A 17,990-nucleotide genomic window follows, 5' to 3' on the forward strand; every position below is an offset into this window, starting at 1 on the left:
GAGCAAGGAAAGTGTGATGTCAGACTGCATGCCAAACTTCACACCATGGGGCTAGAGCCTGGCTCAGCCAGCTTCAGAGTCCACATCCATAAGTCAAGGTCTCCAACAGCTCCAATTCTGAGGAAGCCTTTGCCTTCTCGCTCGTCTATTCTGATGCCTGATTTCACTTTGTGGTGCTCTTGTACATCTTTTGCCACAGTCTTCACTTTCCACACATTTTATTTTCCTTTACAGTTTTCATGTAGGCAGTGAACCCGATTTCAGCTGTCCCTGACTTGCTGTTTATCTATTACTGCTCTGCAGCTCAGCCACCAGGTTTGTATGGATGCAAAGATTTGGCCAGCTTCGAGAAGAGCAACTCCCCTTTGTTTGAGAAGAGCAACTCCCCTTTGTTTGAGAAGAGCCTATGATTAAGACCCCCCAAACAAACAAAGCTGGATTTCTGTGAGCCATCCCCGTGGTTTGGCCTTTTCTCATATGGTGAATGTTACCTCCCCACAGCAGCTTCTCCTCACCCTTAGCACGCTCTTCAGAGCAGGCATGAAGACCACATTGCTGGAATGTTGAAATCATTATATATTTATTACATACATGAGATATAAAAACAAATTACCAAATAGGTTGTTTTTTTTGTTTTTTTTTTTGAGTCCACAGGACTTTGAAAGAAAAATACATATGTAAAGCATATTGGTAGGCTTGTGGTTCTTATGATGTTGCATGTCTGCCTTTTCTTTTCTCATACTCATGAGCAAAATATACTACGCAATGTGCTTCAAAGACGCTTTACAGAAAAGATATACTTTAGTGCTGAAAACTGCAGTAAACTGTGCTATATTCCATATGGGTGTTAATGTGGAAGTGCAGTGGCCATATATATTGCAAACAATATCACAGAAGAAAACGAATCGAGTGTTCAGTTTTAAATACTAACATAAAAATAAAATAAACTCCAGGCCCATCGTGAATCACTGGGTGGGGATATGTGAATGGCAGTCCTTTCCATTCTTCAGATCCACTCCTCCTGTGGGCAGTTTCCTACGCTGGCAATTGCATTTTCATTCCAAAGTCTCTTCTTTTTGTACTGACTGCCAAGTCCTGCCCACGGAGCCCAAGTGCTGGTCTGAAGCTGGGACTTCAGTGCAAATGCTTTCTATCCCTCAGACTGCACCCCGGGATGCTCCGAGTGGCCATGCCAGGCTGGCCCTTCCCTTTATGCCGTGCGTCTTCAGGAGTGCTTCTGTTTCAGGAAGGTTTTCCATGTGCCACCTTCAACCTCTTCTCTCCCAAACACAGTCTGGCCTTCCACACCGTGAAGTGGCAGGTAGTAAAGTGCTTTATACAATGAAATATTTACAGGAGGCTGGGTTCATATTTTAACACTTCAAGGACAAAAGCTCAGAGACACCGCGCCCCACGGAGCCAGCTCTGCTCTGCCGCGGTGACAGAGAACCGGCAGCTACCACATGTGCATGAGGGCAGAGGAACTCGTATCACCCAACAGGTCCACCCTCGAGAGCACAGGCAGGGAGCTGAGCCCCAAAACCTCCGACAGCATGGTGAAGTGAAGGGCAGCAGCACCCAACTCTCAGCCACGTGTTCCTGCTGCTCTGCAGCATTTTCTTGGAGCCCCTGGAAGTGACCCCAGATCCATCCTGGTGGCACTGGCAGCGCTCATCACCTCTCATCTGGGGCCAAACCAAGGATCGCCCTTCCTGCTCTTCCCCTCAACGCAACAAAACCTGGGCTCAGGGAGTGCCTTGCAAGGAAGCTACAGGTGAGTGAATGGGCATTGGCCAGGAAGGGTTAAATCAGTCAGCGCCTACAAATTGCAATGCCTTGCTACACGCTTTGGCGCTATTTTCTTATGTTCCAGTTTTCATCCTTGAGGCCTTCCCTCTGTGAAGGCTCTTGCATTCTGTGCATGAAGAAATGCCCTAGTTGGCCACATGTATCTAGTTGCAGTCCTTTTTTAAAATCTCCAGGACCTTTCTCCCAAGAGCCGACTTCCACTGGTGGACAAAGCTTTTCATGTTGACGATGAGCCTGCCCGTCCGGACATCCTCGTGTCCTGCCACCAGGTACTCCAAGCCTGCAAACCAGCAAAGTGGTCAGGGTCTGTGCAGCACTGTGTTTAGGGGAAGGGCTATTAACACTACCTGAGTGCAATTAATGTACAAGTCCTTTGGAACATGCATATAAAGGAGAAGAATATGAGGGTAGCCAGGCACAGTATCACCAGGATTATCACAGAAGCAGTTGAGATTTTGGCTTAGGGTGCCTGAACTGCCTTCTGTCTTTCTGACATGTAGAAGCCAAGGCTCAGGCAGAGATCAGCGCAGTGGGAGGGCAGCTGCTATGGGACATTGTGCTGTGCTCACACTGGCCTGTGCTCATCCCTGGGGACACGAAGCCTCCACAGTTCTGTGGGCTCCAGCCTCTCTCTTGCTGTGCCAGAAGGATGAGAACCTGGAAAGGCTCAGAGCCCTCCTCACCTGCAGCAATAGGGTGGAAAGCTGCTCGTGACTCTGGGGCATAACTCACAGGGATCCCAGAGCCACACGGGGACTCCCAGCCCCTCCACTGGGTGCAGCAGGCACTCTGCTCATGTTTTCTTGGGTTTTTGTTTTGCTGCTCAGAGTAAAGGGAGGTGGTGGCAAGGGGACAGTGTCCCCTAGTTAAAGGTTAAGTGTGTTTTTCTTAATTCAATACAATTTGTTATCTGTTTCATCTGAGCTTCTGGGCACACACATCCTCTCTTCTGCCAAGTAAACATAGGAAATTTGCATGGCAGGAGCAGCCTTTGCAAGACCTTCATTTTGGCTGTGTCAATCCTACTGCTGTAAACATTACTTCTTAAGGGCTCCTAAATCTCTTAAGAGAAAAATGTGACCCGCATTTTCAGAGGAAAAGTTATTATTGCTTTGGCTGCTGATTCTCTTTCTAGAGGAACATTCATCCTTCCAGATTTTCAGTCTGACTTTACAGAACTGAAAAGATAAAATACACAAGAGATGCTACAAGCCAGACTGGAGGCTGAGTTTTGTCCGCACTGCTAGCAAGGAGAACTCCTCTTGTGCATATGTGAGGGACTAGGAAGTTAGGAAGGGCTACTGCTTCCTGGAGATGGCCAAGACATCACAATCTCCCTCTGCACTCCCCAAAGGCCAGCCTGTTCCCTCATGGGACCATTGGCACATTTATCATCTGGAAGCAGCCTGTGGAGATCTGTTAGATGTGCAGAGGTTCTATTTTTTGCCAGAACTTTTAAGAGCTTACCCTCCATTTGGTGTCACTTCAGCACTGTGAAACAGAGTAAAAATATGTTTCGCTTTCTTCAACTTTTATCTTTCATCTCTATGTTTTTAGGAGATGTGATTTCCATTACAGCTAATGTCAAGAAATTATTTTATGTCAGCTTGGCTTTCTATCCTGCTGTTGGTGGTTTATTCATCTGGAGGTCATAAGCTCTTACTCTGAGAGAGGGCTAACTTTGCTCTTATGGTATTGCCAACTATCCAGAAATGAATGTGTTAGCTAAAAATGAGATTTAAAAAAGTATTTGGGATTGTTTTTTTTTCTCCTTTGAAGTGATTCATTCTTTAAGGTGCACTCAGTTATGTTTTCAAGTTTTCCCCCAGGACCAAGAGATTCCCCAAGCTTCACAGATGTTTTTGAATATGAAAGCTGAAATAAATTTATACTGATGGGATTCCAACAACTGCACCTCCACTGCTCTGCTGACATCATTAATGGGCTATGTGTTTGCTGCTCTATTCTCTGCTGGGGAAACCAGGGAAGCTCCCCTGAAGCTTATGGTGTCACAGGGCTGGGTGTCAGGTGTGGGGCTGCTCTGTGCAGTTGGTCTCTGACAGTTTCTGTAGCTTTCCTCCAGGTTTGTGTTAAGGCAGCCATATCTGAGCTTTGTTGTGTGCGTTTGCTTTGCATATGGAAAATTAAAATAGCGGTATCTATTTCATTACAGATTTATGGTGTTTTACCATCCAAAGTCTTGCTGTGCTCCAACAGTGAAGTCCTGCTCAGTGCTGCTGATCCATCAGACCTTTGCATCTGAGGAGACCTCCTGACTGCAGCTGTATTATCAGAGCAGACTGCCTTCAAAGCCAAACGCAGTCGCTTCGGTGGACATGAAAGACTGCAAATACCTCATAAATGAATAACCTTCCTGCATGACCCAGCCTAGCAGAGAGCCCCTTCCCCCTGAAGGAAGCTCCCAAAGACGCACATGTAGAATAAGTCTCAGCACTGAAGTCAGTGCTTCAATCAGTGATTTCCAGGTGAAGTATGCACCTTACAGAAAGAAGATCTTTTATCCAAATTAGTTGGTAACTCTTGTTTTATCTTGGAATTGTAAAGAAAGGTGTGTCAACTGGATCTTAGTTTTGCTCTGTTAAAGAAAACCTGGAGTATGCATTTCTCTGTTCCTACTGGATACTGCATGCACTGTTTACCCACCACTGATTACAGTTCATTTCAATGAAAGATGAGGAAAAACTGTGAAGCCAAAGCCTCTCACAGCATAAGAGAGGCTCTTCTGAAAGTTGAAGATGTGAATTAATGTTACTTTGCAAGTTGCATCTTCCCTTGTGATTAGATTCTATCTTCAGTACAATATCATACCTAAGATTAGATTTAAGTGCACTTTTATGGATTCGAATTAGCATTAGTTTTTAAAAGATATGTCACATATTCATGGCACAGTATGCATCTAACTCTTGTGGGAATACACCTATTCTAATAGAGCTGTAGTGCTGTTACTATGCTTCGTGAAGAGCAATTGTACGTTTAAAAATCTACAGAATGAAGTGTATTTTTTGCTACAAAATTCAAATTGGATAGTTGGATGCTGGAACCCAAATGATGTAGATGCCAAGAATTTAATCAACATTAGGCTGTAGCTTAAACTCATCGGCATAAGGGGATGAAAAGGTGAGGATGAAATCTGTGGGAATGTGGAGGAGATGTACTTCCCAGGGAGTCAAACCTACCGGGATTGAGGATTGGACAGGTGCAGCCTCTGTTAGTCCAGGACTCAGGGTAGAGCGTTCTCTTACCCCGCAGAATCTTCAGCTTTGTAGACTTTAAGACTTTCTTGATCTTCACATTGACTTCTGCATGGGAGCCCTTATCATGAGCTGACAAGATCTTTGTCTTTATCACTGGGAAGACATGAATTAAAAACCAGAAATATATAAACTATTTAAAGTCTGAGTGAAACAGTGAGAGCAATGATTTCATTACACTGGAGTTAGCCCAATGCTTCTTGCACAGCTGTGGGGGGAACAGCTGGGTCCACATACCAGTGGGCAAGGACACCACCAGCTGGTCTGGCCACAGCCCTTGGGCTTGCCACATAGGCAGCAGGAAGGTCCCATGACCTCAGCTTCAAAACTTGCAAAGGCCACATTTTCCACCAGAGCTCAGCAAAGAGTTATGCTTCTTAAGCACTTTTGGAAATCAAGAGGAAAGCCCTGGTTTTAGGGATGAGCATTGAGGCTTTGCAGGGCTCGGCAGCTGGTAGTGCTGTCCCCATCCTGCCCTGGTGTTCCCTCTTTGCCATCAAAACAGAGTGGCAAAGACCAAGATGTTGGTAGGGACTGAGGCAATCTTGACCTCACAGATACCCACAGGCACACCCTAGCCACCTAATTTCCTGCGTAGGATGGAGTTAGAACTGGGACACCATGTATCTGTTGACAGTCCTGACAAAGCAAAGTGTCAGGGCCCAGGTCCCACACACCAGTCACCTCGAGACCATGCTAATGTCCACAGTGGTGCTTTACTCAGCACCACATGTTATGAAGGTCCAGAGGAGTGCCACAAAGATGATCACAAGGCTGAAGCACCTCCCCTACAAAGACAGGCTGAGGGAGCTGGGCTTGTTCAGCTTGGAGAAAAGGCGGCTGTGGGGTGACCTCACTGCAGCCTTTCAGTACCCAAAGGGAGCCTACAAACAGGAGGGGAATCAACTCTATACAAGGGTACATAACAGCAGGACAAGGGGAAATGGTTTTAAGTTGAAGGAGGGAAAAAGGGAAGATTTAGGTTGGATGTCAGGGGGAAGTTCTTTACTATGAGAGTGGTGAGGTGCTGGAACAGGCTGCCCAGAGAGGCTGTGGAGGCCCTGTCCCTGGAGGTGTTCAAAGTGAGGTTGGATGGAGCCCTGGGCAGGCTGGTCTACTATCAAATGGGGAGGTTGGTGGCCCTGCCTGTGACAGGGGGTCATTGAGGTCCCTTCTAACCCGGGCCATTCTGTGATTCTTTGATTCTGTGATTATGAAGCACAGGAAAACCTTTCCTTCTACAGCACTCGCGATGGGCCCCATAATTCATCTTTCTCCAGCTGAGCTGACACCTTGCATGTTGAGTGATGAAAGGGCAGCAAGCCTGAGTGCACTTTAGATAAGATTTATGAACTTGGCTTTTTTGTGCTTTTTTAAAAATTATTATTTCTTATCTTCTGCAAGATTAAACTCAGTAACTGTCGCAGCCAGAAAGCAAAGCAAAGCAAAATCAGATTTTTTTCTGACATCACTAAGCCAGGGCTATATTTCAACAACTGGCGGCCCCTTGAACTTGCCTTTGTGGGCTGCTCCGCAGAGCACCGCAGTATGGATTATCTCCCTGCTCATTTTCAGCTTTAGTGCAAGATGAAACAGGTGCAAGAAACCTCTGGAAAGCTATGATGGGAGGGAGTGCTGCACAAAGCAGTTCTTACTCTGCAGCAGTACAAAGGAGGTCTTTGCTAAAACAGAGCAGAGAGGTCTTGGGAAACAAGATATCTCCTCTCATTCACTGAAATCCAACGTGCTATGCCCACATAAGTGATATACATCACCCCACTGCAACAGCTCAGCTTTGCTAACAGGGCTCCTGGTGGCTGTCAGTGCCATTTTTTTCCATATAATGTCTTTGGTAGTTATCACTGTCCCTCTTTCCACTCAGTGTAATTCATATTTGGCGATTTCTACACCTTTTGTGAGGCAGCTGGTCTATAAGAGTGACTTTTCAGTGACTATTCAGTGACTTGTTTTCAGTATCAGTGCCTTCTACTCTGCCTTGGATCCAGAGAGCCTCTCAAGGCACTTAGAGCTCTTGCATTCCCATGATTTCACTTTGGAAGCAAGAGGAACAAGATGCTTCACCCAGTGTGACAAGGCACCAAGATATGTACATGCTTTTGGAGAGGCAAAAATCTGTCCCTAGACTAAGTAGCCCAAGAATTTGCAGGACTGGCATGCTCCATTGCTGAGAGCATGCTGAGATGTATGGGGATACAGAGGCTTTGGGCCTTCATTATCCCTCACACAGTGACAACATCATCAGTGTCTGAATGCTAAAGTTTGCTTCCAGACTGCTGCTCCCCTCTGGCAAGCTGCAGAGAAAGGGTTGCTCAGCACTATACTCCTGTAGAACCTCCCTGTACACCTCCATCACCTACCACAACTCACCATAGGTATACTTCATTCCACAGAAGACCTTGGAGTTGCCCAAAACTTGCTCTTTACACTCGCATTTACCTGTGAGAAGAAAACAAAGCAAATGGATGTGGATTGTACTTCCCAGTGGGGATCTTAGCAGACACCCTGGGGTTTGGGAGGGCAGAAGTGTCTGCTACCATCCATGAGAGTTACGTGGCCCTGGCTGGGGAGAAAAGGACATGTGGGAGGTGGCTGCTGCCTCATGGTCCCAGCCTCAATGCTGCGGGAGGGATTTGGCTGCATCACTGGAATCTGCTGGAGGTTTTTATATGGTCCACAACCCCCTCAATATGCCCTGTCCTCAGATCTGGGCTGAACATAGCCTTAGTCCGAGGGCAATTATTCCTTGTTTACAATTTGAAGAGAAGGGAAACAAAGGCTTCATTATGTGGCCTCAGGATGCAAATAACATGCATGTCTTTTCCTGTGGTATTTTCCACACTGTAATGTCCCAGACACAATTTTAGAAGGAAACACTGCCGAGGTTAAGGCAGATTAATGACTTCTGTGATCTTAGAACAAAGAATAACATGTTATACTTATTTACGTTTCAGATTAAGTTGCCCAGACAAATGATGGAGCTTTCCCCTCAATTAACTCAATTATCCTATCCTCAAGATTTTTATCGTGCTGCTTTCTCCAAATGCAGGAAATTACACCTGACCTGCTTGTGTGCAGTGGTTTTGAGGGAGGACGTGGCTGTCACCAGCCCGTGCAGTGCTGTGGGGCCAGGCTGCTTCACTGCAGCACTGCAGCTCCAGCACTGCCTTGATCAACCTAATAGGGCTGGGGAGAAGGAATTCCCCAGTTGGACCTGCAGCTGGAGTACAGGCAAGTTCTCACTGCACCCTCAGTGCAGCTGATGCCAAAGTAGGATGCTGCATGCCAGTGTAGGACATGTCAGTGGAAGGGATGTGGGAGCACGTGGGGCTGTGGTCCTACCGGAGTGCCGCAGAGCCGAGAAGCCCTGCTCATCCTCCCAGCCCCAGGCGGGCTTGCTCTCGTTGAGTGCTGGCTGGAAGGGCAGCACTTCTTGCTGCCAGCTCACATCCGCACTGCTGAGGGAAAGGAAGAGGGTCAGCCATCCTCCTGCCACTGGCAGAAAGCACTCGTAACTCACTGCCCATCCTTGGAGAGCAGCTCTGCCACACGTCTCATTGTTAAACATACACAGCTGAAAGGGACAGCTTTGGAAAATGAGCTGGTTGAGGGTTGCCAGAGAGGGTCGTGAATCCATTTTTGGTTTAAACTGTGCAATAGGGATTTCTCTGCTAAAAATATTATCTCTATGGCAAAAAAGCATGCTATGAGATCCAGACACTGGGCTGTCATTCACACGTGCTGCTTCTAGAAATCAGAGCTTGACTGCCCGCTGCAGTCAATGCAAACTGAGTTGTAACAGCAGCAACATTTAGCTCTGGTCTCTGAGTGCTCAGGTCTCCCTGAGGATCTTATTTTGCTCACGGAGAGAAAAAACTGTGGAGGGCATGGAAAACACCTGCTCCGTTCACACCAGCACCAAATGCCAGCAGTGCCACCGTGCCAGTGTCCAGCACCCAAAGGAGTCACAGCATCAATGTCCCCTCCTCCCCCAATCCCTGACAGTGCTGATTACTTGGCTGAACAGGTGCTGTCAGATGGCACATAAACCAGGCAGGAGCAGTACCTGCCTGGAGTCTGGGGGGCAGCTGGAGCCCTCACTCACCTGCTGCTGCTGTGGCAATCGCCAGTGAGAGGGTGGCAGCTCCGGGCACAGTCGCAGGGGCGGCAGCCGCCAGCGCCGAAGCCCCAATATCCGGGCAGGCAGCGGTCACAGCGTGGCCCTGCCACACCAGGCTTGCAGGGGCAGTCACCGGTGCTGGGGTCACAGAAGGTGCGGGGGCCCATGGGGAGTGCGGCCGATCCCAGCGGGTGGCAGGAGCAGGCTGTGGGGACACCACGGGGTTAGTCAGACAGCAACAACGACTCGCTGGCCAACTGGAGGTTAAACACCCCGCTCCTGATGGCCGTTTAATCAAAGGAGTGCAAAAAGCACATCTTTTAAAGCCATCGTTTCAAAATGTGAAAGCGAATACCGCTGCCAGGCATCACCGGGCTATGTGAATCATTCCACTTTGGTGATGTGAATGATGAAAAAAAATAAAAATCCTCCCTGAAATACTGCTGCCCAAATCTCAATTTACATAAAAACTGAATTTCCTGAGAAAATTTTCATTTGGAGGGAAATTTTTTACCAAATGCTAATGCAAATATTTTTACTTTGCAACTACAAAGGCAACAGAAGAGCCATTTCGTGTTACAGAACCTCACTTTCTCTCAACATACTTACTGCTGTGCACGTACATTTCATTTTGTTCTGGTGATGTGCTTGTGGTTTCAGGGCTTTGACATATCTGGAGCACAGTTTCAAAATATTAAAGGATGAGTTAATATTGGCAGTCAACTTAAGAGAAGACTGCGAATCCAAAATCTTTGCTAAAGTAATCCCCAAATTTTCCCCACCCTTTCCATTCCCAAACAAATATAATTATATAAAATTAAAAGATTAGAAAGCCTCTCCACAAACTGCATAACTAGCTGCAGGCAGTGAACGCTGGTACCTTTAATAGCATAGTTTTCAAGGGCGCTCAGTGAGAGCTGCATACCTTTCTCCTGAAGCCTGTGAAGTGTTTTACACCTGACACATGTATCCAAATGCTCTATTTTCCTCCTAGATGCTGAGAGTATTTATGGCATTCCTCAGCCCCTCCAGGGAAAATAGCAAGCACTTGACACCCTCCGTGCTCAGAGAGAGACTCAGTCCTATCTTGGCTGAGTTTCAGCTGAGTTTCACTCCTGGTCCTATTAGGGCTGATGCTTTATACACATTAGTCGATGCTTTCTTACCTTTTTTTTCTTTCTCTAATGGAAAATTTAATGGTGAGAAAAAAGCATTAAATTTACAAAAGTTCATACAGAAAACACAGCAGTGAGCTTACAAGGGACTGCAGGCAATGAAAAATGAGAACATAGTTGGCTGTACGCTTTAACTGGAGCCACAGAGAGGTGTTGTAAGAATGGGCCATTTCCACATGGCTGTGCAGCCCCCATCCTTCCTGGCTGCTCCTGACCCACTGCCAGACAGCCACCCACTCTTTATTGACTGACGGTGAGGTTTAGATTTTGGATCCCAACTCCTGGGGCAGAGGGCTAAGATGATGCTGACCGGAGGTGCAAGCATAAGGCACAAGTCTCAGTGTGAGGTTTGGGGACAGCACAGAGCTAACACACTATGGCCACCCCGCTAGTATGGGCTGGGACTAGGAGAAACCTGCCACAACTCCATCTGTTTATTCTCCCTTCCATTCATAGGCAGTATCATTAACATGGCAGCCAACCCAGCTCATTCAGTACTGAGAGCCCAGGGAGACCAATTGGCCAACCTGCATACATCAACCCCATGTTGCTTCAAATGCACTCATTGAGCAGTTTCCTGAACTGTCTTACCTGTTCAGCTTAGAAAATAAAGCCCATGACATACACTGACACAGCACTTCGGACTATTAAAGAAGCGTAGAAACTTATCTGCAGTAGTACCTATTTGGTATGGTAGCAGCATCACACAAAATTGCTTTGGGCACATCCTAAGCACACTGAAGTGACTTCACCCCTGGGCTCTAATTTTGCATTCTCCTTCTTCATCAAAAATGGCACTTCTCCCCACTGCACCACATGGTTACATCTGGTATGAGACTTTTGTGCCTGTGTGAAGAAACAACTGCCTGTCCCCACACCCCAACAGGGACTGAAAAGCAGTGAGACCAGTGGGCTGCGTTTTGCCCCCCAGCTGTTGGCACTGGTCTCGTTTCTGGAGCTCTCATCTAACCTTTGGATATGACAAATATTTACCCTCAAAAACTTACAGTTTCAAAGCAAAAATAAACTTGCCAATTATAAAAGCTGATTTATTATCTGCAATCATAGTGTTGCTGAAGCTTCATGGGGAAGTGAAGAAAAGGACAGATAGGTACGACAGGGGGCAAGTCAACAGATTGCTCTTTTAAATGGCAGAATGTCTTCTATCTGGTGCACATTCACTCCTAGGCAAATATCATATACACTCTTCGCCTACACAAATCTTTAAAGAATCCTTAAAGATTATGGCTTAACAACTCTTTTATTTACTTTGACTTTGGTATTTTTAAATTTTCATTGCTGCTCCACAGTTGAACAACAACAGTGCTGTGAGCCAGAAGCAAGCAGGCAATGCTGTGGCCTTTCTGAAAGAATAACTGGGCATCCTCCTTGTCCCTCGTTATTGCAAACCACGGCACGGTCCTTGGAAATGTTCCAGCTGAGGGCTGTAATCAGTCTTATATAATTTAATTTAACAGTCATTAACCATTCACTGTTCAGCTGGAGCTACAACAAATAGCTCTAACCTGCTGCAGGGTCTGGAAAATGCTGTGGTAGGAGAAAAAACCATCCCTGCCCTACAGGCTGGCCAGGGCAGCTCTGGGGCGTGGGGTGTTCATGGGCAGCACGCTGGGTGTGTTGAGTTGGCTGCAGCATGACCCTCATGGGCAGCCCCAAATCAGCCAGAGGGAACCCAGTAGGAAAACCATGATGAGTCCTACGGAGATGAAGAGTTTCAAAGCCCAGAGAGAAATAGTTTCTGTGTTCACAGTACCACAGTCTCTGCAGGGACAGCATTAGATACTCCCTGCATTTTCATGAAGCAGTCTTTGCCAGGGAAAGTTGGAATGATTGAGTACTTTATACTCTGAAGTTTGTAAATACTGAAGAAAGTGCAGGAGGTTTAAGTGCAGGATTTAAATGTGTTTTTTACTAACAAGACTCTAAAACAAAAATTGCTTGCATAAGTTCTGGCAATAATTACCAAGGGAAAGGATCTGTACACAAGTATGTAGAGACCTTAAAAAGCAATTATATCCACTGTCTAAAAACCAAACTTGTGTACATACTACAGCAGTGAAATAATTATTTACACAAGTAATGAAGATCTGTGGTCAGTTCTGCTTTTGTAAAGAGACCAGGTCTGTAAAAAAGCCAATTCAGCTATGGCTGCTTCTCTTTGCAGAGAGTGAGTGATAGAAGGGGGAAATCGCCCTGTGAGAAGCTGGGAGGGCTTGAAGTGCCTCAGGGATGAGCCTCAGTCCAGGAGCAGGATGGGGGTGGCAATGTCTGGCCCCCTGCAAGCAGATGCAAAACTGAACATTTGGCTTAGCCAGGTGCTGTGCAATGTCCCCAGTGTGCTGTAGGGATTCTGTGTGCCCCATGGTGCATCACCACTGCCTACAGCATTCCCTGGAGCTATTCTGAAGTGCTGCTTTGGCTTGGGAAAGATTTAATTTTTACATGTGGGCTGCCTATGGTCTCGCCCCCCTGGTGTTATGCCTTCTGCAATGTCACTTCACTTGTGTTCCAGCTTCTCATTCCATACCCACCTGCTGCTGCGTAGGCAATGCACCCTGCTTCTGGGGTCATGGCAACGACTAAACAAGGAAGCATGCAAATATGATGCAGCTCTTGCTTTCCAAAAATAGCGGGAGAGTCAAGGAATCATCTTTCTTCCCCTGTCCCCAGCCTACAGGGATTCTTGGGACAGATTTGTCAACAGCATCTGCAGGCTTTTGTCCTGCAAATCTCATCATTGCTTTTTGCAAACAGCATCAATGAGGGAATTCAAATTGCATACTGCTGAGAGCTCCCCATCCCTTGCTGAAGCAAGAAGATTGCTCCAAGTAGGAGCAGGAAGATCTCACCTTTGACAGCCTCCTATTTAGCAGAAGCCTTACATCAGTAAGAGATTGCTGACTTACGTTTGCAAGCATCTGGGGCAGAGAAGGGCTTTCGCAGGTCTCGGTAGAAGCCTGGCTTGCAGCGCTGGCAGTGTTGTCCCTCTGTGTTGTGCTGACAGTTGTCGCAGACACCACCACTGCGGTTGCCTGATGCCAGCCACGCATCCATGTCAAAGTGACAGGTGTCGGCATGCCCATTACACTTGCACGCTGGGACGAAGCCAAAGAGAACAAGAACGATTTGTTGAAACAGTGAAAATTGTTTATAGAAAAGAGGCAAGAACCTGAACCACATTTTGGAAAGGCACATCTGCCATTCAAGTGCATGAGGATACTTTGCGTTTTCATCCACCCCACAGAAATGACATGTAAGCTGGCCACTTACACTGACACTCTCGGGGGGCTCCAGTTTTGCCATCAGCAGCCTGCCAAGGGCGGTCGTTGTAGAGCGGGGCACAGTGCTGGCAGTGAGGTCCTGCAGTGTTGTGCTTGCACATGCACTTCCCATGGACCTGGTGGGGAAAAGAGAGTGAAGGTCATTCACAGCAGTGCTTGAGCACAAGGGCTGCAATGTCAGCCTAGTGCAAGGACATAAGCTGGGAGGAAGGCTAGCACTGGGCCTGCCTGCTGACTAGTGCAGCCAAAGGTGGATATTCTGCATTTATACCTTCAGTTAGGTTAATATTTGTATGTCATATATGTCATTATATCATGTAATCACATCTCTTTTTTTTTCTTCTTTTTTTTTCTTTTTTTCTTTGATATTTACAGGGATCTTTAGCAGGGGGTTTCCAGTCCCCACATGGACATCCAGGAGACATTAAAAAAAGCTGAGGTCTAAAACATCCTTGGGAAACACTGAAAAACCTTTCTTTTTTCTCCTTCCCAAACAGTACAACACCAACGTACCACTGCAGCAGCAGCGGTCACAACCTCAGTGTCCATCGCCAATGTCAACAAGCAGAAGAAAAAAGAAATTAGAACCTCAGGACACAGATACCTAATGTCCTAGGCAGAGGTTTTGCAGCACAAGGGAAGATCCAGAGATAGCACAAAGACCATGAGGGACTGTCAGACATCTTTGTGACAGATAGGTAATTGAACAGCTAGAAAACACAGACCAAGGGGGTAATTAGAGATGAAAAGACAGCATGGTAAGCTTGGTGCCAGCTGCCCTGTCAGCTGCTGGCATTAATCATGCTGCTGGCAAACGCAAAGAAAACAAGACGCAGCCAGAGGGCAAGAGCAGCCCGGCCGCCCCCAGACATGACGAAATGGAGATCTGGAGCAGCTGAACACCTCCCAGCCCACTGGGTCCAGAGTGGAGGGAGAGGCTGGAGCGCGGCCTGGCTGCAGCTTGGCACGCTCAGCCCCAGCCCACAGCTCGTAGCGAGGACACAGTCATCATGGCTCCTTGGAGAGGCTGGTGGCCTGCCTCATCCAGGAGAGTGTGGTGGATGGCTGCATCCCACAGCAACTGCTGTGGCTGCCTGTGCTGCTGGCTCTTTGGCAGCGTGATTCCACTGCCAGCTTGGGCTGGACCTGGGAGCACAGGTGCTGTGTGTAGGAGGAGGCCGCACTGGGCAAGTCATCAAACCCAGAGGGCCGTCATGCTGTGATCATGGGTAAAATGGTTCCTGCTTCTGTTCACCCCAGAAGCATTTTGCTCTGTATGGATTCACTCAGGGAACTTCAGCTGCAAGCCTCCCCACCAGCAGGTCTCATCAGCTGCATTCTGCCTTGCTGTTCTGCTGCCACTTCTCTTGCCAGCTGAGGGGAAAGCCACAATATAGGGGAGGCAACAACTGGGATCACATCCTCCTGCCACAATGTCTGACGCAGATTTCACAACAGTGCTCTTTCTAAATGCATAGGCTGCTGCTGAGACTCACCATGAACTGCTCCTGTCAGAAACACGGACAGTAAATGGAAGAGGAGAGGACCTTAAGTATGCAGTAAACAACTCTTGTGTGTTGCGTAGGTGCACACGCATGCAGACTGCAAATGCCCCTCACCGATGATGACTTTCTGGCTGTTTCCTTTTAATAAATAGATTTCAGGTAATGTCTCACAGGGGTCAGAAATAACCAGAACAGACAACACTTCAAAACTGACCTTGAAAGTCCTTGAAAGAGTTTTCATCAGTAATGCAAATAGTGAAATCTTTCAAAAACCTTTCAAGTGGTCCTTTCCTGCTTTATTAGAATGTCTGGATCACGGAGCAGGGGCAAGTGTAACAGTACAGCAACCAGACGGTATGAGCAACATTCAGATACAGACAGAATCCGACAGAATGCAAAAGTATCTGAGCTAAAGTGGCAAATGCTGAGATAACATTGCTTTCTGTGCTATTTCTGCCTCACCGCAGATACTCCTTGCTCTGTCTGGCTTATCAAGTTGAGGTCGCCTATATGCTCATATGTGTGATAAAGTGTGGAAAGAATGAGAAGCAAACAAAGAAAGAAACAAAACAAATATGCAGATGGAATATTTCATTCTCAAAGTGTGTCTCGTGTTTTCACATTTTCATTTTTGCTACCACTTCTAAACATTCCTCTTCAAACTCTCAGATTCCTCACTCCTAAATTTACATTTCTTTACAAAACTTCTCGTATAGCCTCTTTAGGGAAATGCCGTACACAAACTGATGTTACAACCTGCTTTACACTCACTTCAAAAGTCTCTAGCTGCATAGAAACAGAAATCAGTTAAATCTGGGAGAGCCACTGAGGCAGAGCAGGACACTATGCCTCTCATACTGATTGCTTGCAAGATGCGTTGCACCCAGGGGAAGGAAATGAGTGCTATAAACAAACTTGAGGTACTATAGAAAAGCTTGAAAAGTAGCAGGAGAGCCACTCAGTTGGGTGCAGGGTGGGCTGGGCTCAGGGTGATGACCCAAGGAGGTGTGGAGAGGAGGGAAAAAGGCTCTCTGGTTTCTCTCTGCAACTGTTTTGTTAATATATTTTTCCCTATTCTTTTTTTTCCCCCAGAAATTTAACAAAAGTCAGACTAAGCACTTCAAAAACCTCGCCTTGGGCAAGATGTATTTCTTCTCTTTCAATAGCATTATAATGATTATTCCCTAAAACAGCTCTGCTTTAAAACCCCTTCCATCCTAGCTTTATCCCATTGAAGAAAATCTCTTTTTTTCTTCTACATAATTCCAGCATGACATAAAAGGTTTTTATGTGTTGGAAACAACAAAGGAGCTGAATACTAACAAGCCATTTCTTGTAACCCATGTGCAGACAAGAATTTTTTTAGTTTTCCAGAGATACTGTGACAGCTAAAGACAGGAGGAAGGAGAAGAGATAACAGAAGAAAAAGAAATATGGCAGCAGGTGAGGGGCGTACAAGTGCTGGATGCCAGGCCAGGTGCCCTCTGTATGCCCGATTAGATGGGGAGCACTGGGGAACCAGGGCTGAGGTGGCAGCCTGGCAAAGTGGTACCAGCCCGGGGCATTTCTCTGGCATCTCAGCATCTTTCTGAAGGCACAATGGGACCCACATGGGCTGACAGTGGAAAGAGCACATTTTTCCTCCCTTTTCATTCACCTCGATTTACATTTAACTATAAGGCATATCCATTTGGGGTCACTATGGAGCATTGCTAAGTACACAAACACAATTCCCTGTGTGTCTCACTGCTTTAAGCATTCACATGGCTCTTGACTCAGTTAAGCAGAAAATCCTTTTCATACCATTTTTCATTTTGTCACGGGGTCTTTACATCCCTGTTCATTTTCACACTGTTTCCCTTCTTAGTTTGACAGCCCAGTCACAACGTCACTCGTTAGAGGGCACAATGCAAACAGTGTTACAAAAGTTGACTTCTGCAAGATAAACGAGTGGCTGATTTCTATATACAAAGACAGTTGCTAGGGCATGCTTCCTTCCATAGCCTTTTGTTGCTGAATTATTACCTTCCAGCACTTCCTTTCAGATTGCAAATACACGGACTTTTTGGTTGAATCTTACAAAGCACTTTCCACTCTATTTATCCAAAATGTCTCAGAGTGAAAGATATGCTGTGCTGAGGAAAAAAGGCACTCAGTCACCTGTTATTAATTAATTTCTATTACAAGGACTCTCCCACTGTACAAAAAGTTCAACACAAATGCACACTAAAACACAATCAATGTCCCAAAGACCTGATAGTCTAGACAGATGAGCTAAATAGTTGGGCGGGGCAACTCCTTTTAATAGACTTGCTTGCTTGGAACTGCAAAAAATTGCATTTTTTCTATCTTTTTTTTTTTTTTTTACTTCCTTGGAAAACAGGCATGATATCAGTCTGAAGGAAAACCACGTCATTCATACTGGTCTTTAACAATGGCTTTTAAACTGTGTTGCACTCAAGCCACTGTGCCAATTTTAGAAACCATGCCTACTGGCTGTTGCCTGCCTACAGGATGGCAATACTTCCCGAAGTACCAGACAACCAAATGTATGCATGAGAAAATTCTCATATCCTATTTCACTCTTGTGAAAGAATACAAAGTTTGTTGTTCAGGGTGTGGGGGCTGTCTTTGTTTTTTATTCCTTGTACAATAGTCTTCTGTCAGTTGCTCTGGGGAAGACCTTCAGTGTCTTTTGATGTCAGTAGCACAATAAAAATTTACAACAGCCACTGGGTTAGCCACGTGGGAAGGGGGAGGGATATTCCTGCTGCCCAGCTATGTACTCA

At 46.3% G+C, this 17,990-nt stretch overlaps 1 protein-coding gene across 2 annotated transcripts in view; it reads right to left on the bottom strand.

The window, feature by feature from the left end:
* Nucleotides 1-633: 633 nt before the first annotated feature.
* The window catches only part of NTN4 (netrin 4), a 35,463-nt gene continuing 18,106 nt past the window's right edge, over nt 634-17,990 (bottom strand). The window contains exons 4-10 of one of the 2 annotated variants that reach the window (XM_019613914.2): nt 13,686-13,812; nt 13,322-13,510; nt 9,205-9,424; nt 8,442-8,554; nt 7,470-7,538; nt 5,007-5,177; nt 634-2,089 (exon numbers count right to left, since the gene is read on the bottom strand). In XM_019613914.2, the coding sequence (XP_019469459.1) occupies nt 1,953-2,089; nt 5,007-5,177; nt 7,470-7,538; nt 8,442-8,554; nt 9,205-9,424; nt 13,322-13,510; nt 13,686-13,812 (1,026 nt within the window). In that variant the 3' untranslated portion in view covers nt 634-1,952. Of the gene's footprint in view, nt 2,090-5,006; nt 5,178-7,469; nt 7,539-8,441; nt 8,558-9,204; nt 9,425-13,321; nt 13,511-13,685; nt 13,813-17,990 lie in introns of both variants that reach the window. The other variant, XM_010709321.3, reaches the window with a different exon arrangement.

The sequence above is a fragment of the Meleagris gallopavo genome, chromosome 1, assembly GCF_000146605.3.
Source record: "Meleagris gallopavo isolate NT-WF06-2002-E0010 breed Aviagen turkey brand Nicholas breeding stock chromosome 1, Turkey_5.1, whole genome shotgun sequence".
In the NCBI taxonomy this organism is placed as follows: domain Eukaryota; kingdom Metazoa; phylum Chordata; class Aves; order Galliformes; family Phasianidae; genus Meleagris; species Meleagris gallopavo.